The sequence below is a fragment of the Hylobates moloch genome, unplaced genomic scaffold (genome assembly GCF_009828535.3).
Source record: "Hylobates moloch isolate HMO894 unplaced genomic scaffold, HMol_V3 SCAFFOLD_6, whole genome shotgun sequence".
Lineage (NCBI taxonomy): Eukaryota > Metazoa > Chordata > Mammalia > Primates > Hylobatidae > Hylobates > Hylobates moloch.
Genome location: NW_026652281.1, coordinates 151,298,762 through 151,307,629, shown reverse-complemented (window position 1 = coordinate 151,307,629; position 8,868 = coordinate 151,298,762). Strand labels below are relative to the sequence as shown.

General features: G+C 47.2%; 1 protein-coding gene across 1 annotated transcript in view; it reads right to left on the bottom strand.

Moving 5' to 3' along the window:
• Positions 1 to 4,485: 4,485 nt before the first annotated feature.
• Positions 4,486 to 8,868, bottom strand: part of NSG2 (neuronal vesicle trafficking associated 2) — a 63,046-nt gene continuing 58,663 nt past the window's right edge. The window contains exon 5 of the mRNA XM_032158656.2: positions 4,486 to 6,353. Coding sequence (XP_032014547.1) covers positions 6,162 to 6,353 — 192 coding nt within the window. The 3' untranslated portion in view covers positions 4,486 to 6,161. The remainder of the gene's footprint in view (positions 6,354 to 8,868) is intronic.

Below are 8,868 nucleotides of genomic sequence, written 5' to 3'. Positions count from 1 at the left end.
AATATGTGAAAGAATAGAATATTTGCATTGTCCTCAAAGGAACTTCCCTCAAATTTTTACTAATTACAAAGAAAAAAATATAACTTGTAATAGAGAAACCTGGCAAATACCACCTAAACCAAGGGGTCAAGGTTAACTTTGCCAGAAATAAGACACATCAATATCTTGTACTCCTGATATGATGCTCTAAGAAGGGCACCTCTGTGCAATTCTTCCTCCAAAATCCATATCTTCAGTGTGATCATGGAAAAATGTCAGACAAAATTGAGAGATAGGCTACAAAGTACCTGATCAGCACATCCAAAGTGTGTCAAGGTTGTGAAAGACTAGGTAAAGCAGGAATTGTCACAAATCTGAAAGGACTGAGGAGACAACTAAATGCAATCCAAGGGCTTGGATCAGATCCTGAAACAGAGAAAGGATTTTAGTGGAAAGACTGGTGAGATTTGAATAAAGTCTGTAAATCTTGTTTTATTTTATTTATTTATCTATTTATTTATTTATTTATTTTTTGCTTGTTTTGAAGTGCATGTAAATAATTTAATCAAAATGGTTTTGGAAAATGTGACAGAGACCTCAAAGCAACACTTTATTTGTAATCTTTAAAAATGATGTATTTGTGCCCATCAATGATAGACTGGGTACAGAAAATGTGATACATATACACCATGGAATACTATGCAGCCATAAAAAGGAATGAGATCATGTCCTTTGCAGGGACATGAATGGAGCTGGAAGCCATTAGCCTCGGCAAACTAACACAGGAACAGAAAACCAAACACAGCATGTTCTTACTTATAAGTGGGAGCTGCACAACGAGAACCACGTGGACACAGGGAGGGAAACAACACACACTGGGGCCTGTCGGGGGGTGGGTGGGGTGGGGGGAGGGAGAGCATCAGGATAAATAGTTAACGCTTGCTGGGCTTAATACCTAAGTGATGGGTTAACAGGTGCAGCAAATCACCACAACACACATTTACCTATTTAACAAGCCTGCACATCCTGTACATGGACCCCAGAACTTAAAATAAAATGAAATTTTTTTTAACATGATGTATTTGTGTAACTAAATGTAGCAGTTAAAAACTGTGAGTAGACATGAAGAAAATGGGGCAGCTGTGGCTTTGAGTTGGGGCACATGTGGTAGATGACGTGAGGCCGCCCTGGGAGGAAAGGGACAGGGCCTGGGAGCGTCCTGACGGCAGGCAGGAGGTAATCTACTTCTCTGTTGTAGTCACTTCAAGGCCATTGCCTTATTTCAACCCACGGCAACCCTGTTGTTGGGGGGGAGGGCGGTATTTACAAGTAATTCCAATTTATAAATAAGGAAACTGAGGCAGAGAGATTGATCCACAGTAGCTACAATTTGTCGAGTTCCTGCTATAGGTAAATCTTTAAACGCTATGTCATAGAATTCTCACAAAATCAGGTAGGAACAATTCTTATTCCCATTTTAAAGATGAGGAAGCTGCGGTGCGAAGAGAGGGAAGGAACTGGCAGAGGCAGGTGCAGGAGTCGCACCCGGTCCCAGGGCCGCCTGCTCTCCTCCCGGGTGCCACATCCCCAACACCTGGCCCAAACCAAGGGCCTGCAATTGAAAAATAAATTACGTAAGCTCAGTCCACAGCCACTAGACAACCTTCCCTCGGAAGGAGATAGTGAGGCAGAGACAGAAAAAGAGAAAGATTAAGAGAAGGAGAGGAGACAGCAAGGAGAGAGAGGAGTGGGGAGTGTCCAGAGAGAGAGGCACAACCATCTTTGGGGGCTACTTTGACTAATTGAACTATAGATCTGTGTTTCCAGAAACAGATCATTTCTGACAAAAGGACAGACTCAGATAAACAGCCTGCTGTGTTAGACTGAGTCTGATCTGTGGGAAACAGCATTGACGTTGCCGTGGAAACCAGTCCTTTTCTCTCCACTGTTCAGGAGTGCTATTTTTTAAAGACATGGTATTGTGTGCTTCTTGGAAAAATTATTGGAGATCAATTTCTTCTTCTTCCACATGACTCCCCATTTGGATTAGAGCACATTGCAGGAGTTGAGGGAAGATAAATTGACCAACAGCAGTTCTGACAGGTGGCCTTTCAGTTTTCCAGAAAAAATGTGTATCTCCCTAAATACCTTCTGATCCGATCGACCGCTGGGATGACTCCGGGCACCATCACTGCTTCTCCCCAGTATGCAGTCATGGGCTGCTCTTTCATCTCGCTCTTCCTCTCCCCCAGCCTGGACTGTGAGCCCAGGGGTACGGACCTGAATCTTTGCCTCTGGCACTGGCTTGGGGGAGGCACCCCAGCAGCCTTATGAGCAGAAGCCCTGGGCTTTCCCTCCTCCAAACCTTTATGATGCTGTTCTCATTACCTGGGAGGACGGCTGTGTGTTGTCTCTCCTCCATCCTCCCAAATTCTTCCTGTCATAGTGCAGCCCGTCCTTCAAGGCGCAGTTCCAAGCCCAGGTCCTCCCAGAACCCAGTCTGATACCCACACAGACATGCCCTCCTGCCTCAGAACCTCTTGCCACACGCAGGCCCAGGCCAGCCACCCTCTCTGCACAGCCTTCATCCTGTCTTATCTGGGGGGGATCTCTGGGGAGGTTCCCAATGTTGATGAATAGATTAAAAAGCATGCAAAACACACAAATAGAGCTTGATCTACAAACCAAGATGCTGTTTTTAGGATCATTATCTGGCTCCCCTGACCCTCCATCAACCAGCAGGGCTCTGTAACACCCCATTCTGCAAAATGCAGAGGAGATGTCCCTGACCAAACCCCCTTTGGTTAAACTCTTCTAACTGATGCCACACTCCTTGGATACATTCACAGGAAGAGTTAGGCATCATCGTCTATTCTGATAAGGATAGCACTTGGCCCCAGAGTCACTCCTAAAACAGAAATATCTGCACTCATCTCCTGGCCCACTCATTCTCCCTCATTTCTACTCATACACCCGTAGCCTGTTCATTCCAGAGAAGTGATAGCTTTCTTACTTTTTGAGGCACTGGAGTGGCAAATCCACTTACGACAGAGTGTTTGTACATGTGTTCATTAAGCCTTTCACTGATTCTGTGTAATTGAAAGACATGTTGGGTGTTTCTGTGCTGGCTTTGTGGATCAGCCAGGCTTTGTGGGTGGGATGCCAGCTCCGATCCCTGCACTCTCCCACTCATCATCTCCCAAAGCCGGGCTGGAAACCCGAGGCTGTATGGGAGTGGGTAGGGTTGTCTGAGGCCCTGTGCTCAGCAGCCTGTGCAGCCCCAGCCAGGAGGTGCTGTGTCGTCTCCCTTCTCTCTCCCACCCACCGTGCATGTTCAGCCCCAACCTCTAGCACAGCAACCCACTTGAAGCCTCAGCTTCCAACTCTGCCCAAAGTCAACCCTGGTCTCTTCCTCAGGTGGCCTGCCATCCACATTAGAGAAGATGTATGTGCACAAACTATAACCTACAAAGCAAGATGCAGAGATGCATGGTCACTGCTGCATGGCACAGTGCTTAAGACCCTGGTACCAAAAAGGTGTGGGCTTCAATCACAGCTCTGCTGCTCACTGACTGCGTGACCTCGAGCAAGCTGCTTCACCTCTCTGTTCCTCCAGTTCTTTGTCTCCAAACGGGGATGATGATGACAAAGTAGATGGTAGTGGTGCTGAAGGTGGGAGCACCTACTTCACAGACCTGGTAGGAGGGTTGTAGGAACTAAGATACATAAGGCATTTAGTACTTGGCATGGAGCACAGGGCATTTAAGTGTTGGCTTTTCTTCACAGTCACCATTGATACTGAGTTCTGGCTGAGAATCAGCTCGTTCACTCTTATAGCTGCAACTTTTCTGGAAAAGTAACTAGACAGTGTTGCTCAGGGTCTGACATGGAACAGAAGTAGGGTAGGGGTGCAAAGGAGTCCCACAAGCCTGGGATTGGACCCTCACTGCTCTGTTACAGCCCTAGTACAGTCTCTTTTTCCCCTCTGAGCCTCCATGTCTTCATCTGTCTAATGGGGTCAACGACCCCTACCTGCCAAGGTCATGCTAAGCCCTAAATTAGCAATTTAAAAAGGGGTCCTCAACATCTTCCTCCTAGTTGCGGCTAACCACCAGTTGCATTAAGTTAAAGGCATCATTACACTTGTATTTTCATATCCGACTCCATCGCCAGACTTCAGGGCAGTGATTCTGTGTCATCCGTTGCTGTATCCCCCATGCCCAGCACAGCCTGGCCCTAGAAGCTGCCCAGTAGGCATCCGCTGCATGAAGGACATTGAGCTGGCAGATAAGCAGCCGGGTACACCTCTTGGTCCTTCCTTAGGACTGTAACACCATCTCAGGCCCCAGTTGCCTGAGGATGGACATTCTCCTACAGTCCAATTCTAGCCCCAGCCCAAAGGACACTGTAGGGCTCACCCTGCCCTCTGGGACCCCCACCCCCGGCATCTTCCCCATCAGGCTCACTGAGTGGGAGATAAAGAACATTGCAAAGGAAGATCAAGACTCTCAGACACATCTATCTTTATTTGTTTCCTGTCAGAAAATTTCAAGAATTACACCAAAAAATACTTCAGCCTCTGCTACCTACTGACAAAAATACACCACAAAATTATAAAGCGCTCAGCGGTTTTGCTAGGGACAATTTGTTATTCCGCTTTGAATGACAAATGAATTTACAGGTGACTCAGGGTGATTGGAGGTTGGGGGAGAAGGGAGGAAAAATCAGATGAGAGCGTTTGGCAGGATAGTTTGAGCTATGCTAGTCTTATTACCCAGCTGTTGCATATGATGATTTCAGCAACACAGCAAGCCACAAAAAAAATACCCTTTACATGGCCTGTCGGAGACTTGTGAGGAAGCAGTACCACATCTCAAATGACCAATTCTCCCAACTGGTTCTGGCCCTGTGGGTCCTGGAGCTGACACCCTGCAGAACTGGCCTCCCTGAAACGTTTGTGAGAGGCAGGGGAATGCCTGATACAGTTCCAGGGAACTGGGAGGCCTGGTCAAGGCTGGATGCTGCCTCCTTGTCAGGATCTTCTAGAACTCGGTTGGGGAGTTTGGACAAATGTCCCCTTTTAACACAACGAAGTGGGCAAAAGACAGTCCCATTTTTCAGCTTCCTTTAGAAATGATTTGGCATTGTGGTGGCCCAATCTTCAGATCTCTTCCTGGTTGTCACTTGAGGCACCTGGTTGGAATCCTATTGTTGTTGTTATTGTTATCAGCACTTTGGGAAACAACAAACAAACAAAAACTTAAAAGTCAGGTGCCTGTGCTTATCACTTGTGGCCTAGTGTCACATGCCTGTCCCGTGCCTTCCTTCTTGCAGCCGCACTTTCCTTCCCTCCCTCTCCGCCTGCTGTTGTCTCATCAACATGGGCAGTATCCAGGTGTGGATCTAGAAAATGCAAGCAAAAGACAAAGAAAATCTGCCCACTCCTCAGCGTTTGCTGATGCAGAACCCACCGTCGCAGGGTGGGCATTCAGAGCCCAGGCCATGTGGGTCTACCCAGGTCTTAGTACGGAGGCCCAGAAAGTTTGTGCTCGTCTTGCAAAATGCACCAGAGGCCAGTACATTTCACTATGGGTTATATGCATTCTGGGCTTAGTAATGCCAAAATCAGTTCTTCTCTCCAGCTCGGCCATTCCTCACTTCCCGCGTGCCTACCCTGCAGACCACAGGCTAACGGAATAGTCCCAGTCTGTGTCACTCACATATTCTGCACCCCGGGAGCCCCCACTGAAGCTACGTTTGCTTATCTAAGAAGCCCACAGAGTCTGTGCTCTTCACTGCCCTTCAACGTCTTCCAATGGAGCCAGTTTAATGCTTTTTGTTCATGTTCTTTGTTTCTTTCCTTTTCTGCTATTACATTTTCCTAACAAAGAATAAGCAGTGGCTTTAAAAATATCTTACATGGGAACAATCAACACGAAACATGCCTTTGTACATGAGCCTGACTCGGGGACGAATCAACAATACCAAGGAACGAAAAGAAATCTCGGTTCAGACAACTCCAGCACACACCATGTTTGTGGTGCGTTCCTCCCCCCACCCTGCCCTGCCCCGCCCCCGCCCCCATATCCCAGGAGTACAGTGTTGTCTTGTAACTGGAGCTTGGCTTAGCCAATGGGGGTCCTCCTCTCCACCCCGCCCCCCATTCTGGCTGGGGCAGGCCTCTAGTGGCCCTGGGTCTTGGGCGGCTTGGGCTCGTGGATGACAGCGGCTGCCGACAGCCACGGCCCGATGGCCCGGGCAGTGCTCTGCTTGGCCACGCTGTAGTGGCTGATGACTGTGTAGAAGCGGCTTCTGGAATTGGGGTCCTGGGAGGAGTAGTAAGCATCCAGGGAGGCTGGGATACAGCGTTTGTGCTGGGGAAGAAAGAGACAGAGTCAGGGGTCATTCAGCAAACTGCTCCCAACCTGCCCAGCAACACAGCCACCCTGACTGGAGCACAGCTGCATCGGGCTGTCAGCCAGAGGGCAGGTGCCAGCTCCTGACCTGGGCCTGGCATGCAGCAGCCTTCCCAACACCAGCACCAGCACAAACACCAAAGCTCCACTTAGAAGAAGCCAGACAACCTGAACCTCATACTGACACTGATTCAAGGCCAGCCTTCTCTGCGTACTGACTGTCCGGCTGCAGTGGATGCTGTAGAGACCCCCACAGATTCCCTCTATCTGGCTGATTCACCTGTCTCCTGGTTGCCTCTCTGGGCTGTTGTTCACAGCCAATGACTATTTATTTCCTCTATTTTATACTTGCATCTCTTTTCTCTTATATCAAAAGTCTTGCTGGGTGAGGTGGCTCACGCCTGTAATCCCAGCACTTTGGGAGGCCGAGGCGGGCAGATCACGAGGTCAGGAGTTCAATACCAGCCTGACCAACAGAGTGAAACCCCATCTCTACTAAAAATACAAAAATTAGCTGGGCGTGGTGGTGCATGCCTGTAACCCCAGCTACTCAGGAGGCTGAGGCAGGAGAATCACTTGAACCCAGGAGGCAGAGGTTGCAGTGAGCCGAGATGACACCACTGCACTCCAGCCTGGGCGACAGAGCGAGACTCCATCGCGCAAAAAAAAAAAAAAAAAAGTCTTCATTCCTAACAACGTTCATGTAATGATGTATTTGCATTATCCTACAATCAATATAGAACAGTCACAAAATAGCACCAATATTACTTGTAAGAGGTAATGAACCTGGGGACTACCGGACGAACTTGGAGGTTTCTCTGCAGCTCCGTGTGTCCTTAGAATACACTCCACCAAGGGTGTAAGGTGAACACGCTGTCATCTACAACCGGCTGAAATATTTATTTTCTTTGCACGTTTATGTCCTTAACTTGATATAGAGCTAGGTTCTCTAAACAATGAACCTCTTGTTTTTTCTCATTTATTTATTTTTAAATATGTCAAACATTTACATATTTCAAGGACAAATATTTAAGAAGATAGATCCGAAGAAGCTTTGTGTCCATCCCTTCCTCCTGATGAACCATTTTTATTAATTTTTAAAATTTATCCTTCCTGAATTTCTTTCCAAAACAATAAGCAAATAGCACTCACCTCCCCTTTGCCCACACACAGGCAGAACCTTCCTTCCCTCATTCATCCTTACTATCTTAAAGCGCATTCTCTGTCCCGGTATGGAGGCCTTCCTTCCTTATTTTCCCAGTTTTAGTGACGTCCACTGTGTGGACGTCACAGTTTATTCAACTGTCCCCTACTGTTCCCATTGTTTTGAGTCTTCCAGAACCTCAGCTTCTTTTTTTTTGAGACAGAGTCTCACTCTGTCCCCCCAGGCTGGAGTGCAGTGGCGTGACCTTGGCTCACCGCAACCTCCACTTCCTGGGTTCGAGTGATTCTCCTGCCTCAGCCTCCCAAGTAGCTGGGATTACAGGCATGCACCACCACGCCTGGCTAATTTTGTATTTTTAGTAGAGACGAGGTTTCTCCACGTTGGTCAGGATGGTCTCAGAACCTCAGCTTCTGACCACTTGGAGTGTAGTCTAAGAAGCCAGATCTGAACCCCCTCCATGGAAGTCTAGGAAGTCAGATTACACCCTTGGTGGAGTGTATTCTAAGGACACACGGAGTTGCAAAGAAACCTCCAAGTTCATTCAGTAGTCTCCAGGTTCATTACCTCTTAGTAGCAATATTGGTGCTATTTTGTGACTGTTCTATACATATTGTAGGATAAGGCAAATACATCATTACATGAACATTGTTAGGAGCCAAGACTTTTGATATAAGAGGAAAGAGATGCCAGTAAATAATGGAGGAAATAAACAGTCACTGGCTGTGAGCAGTGGCCCAGAGACGCAACCAGGCGATAGGTGAGTCACCCAGCTAGAGGCGGTCAGACTGGAGTGTAATCTAGGCAGTGCAGAACCGAAGGATACACATTTTCAGGCTGGCACACTTCCTATTTGATCTCCCCACATCAAAACATAATTATTGTGATGCCTTGGAAAACCCTCTTAACTAAACACTCTCTATGTTTAATTCCTTATATGTGAAATAGGAGCCAAAGAAACCCTATTTCTCAGAATGGTTGTACAGCTCAGTTGAGATAATGTTTAAGGAAACGTCCAGCAAAGGGTCTGATGTATTAGAGATACTCAGCAAATGGTAATTATAAATATTAATAGTATCAGCTGTGTTCACTCTGAAACAGACTCTGTCTTTATTGCAACTAACATTTGTTGAGAGCTCATTATCCAATAGGCCCTTTGTTAACTGATTTTACTTAAATTATCTCCTTAAGGCCTCCCAAAAATCCTGGGAGCAGGCATTATCAGCCCCCTGCAGGTGAGAAAACGAGGTTCAGAGGGGCAAGAAGACTCCCAGAGGTCATGCAGCAGGTTCCGTTCTTTCAGAGAAGGAG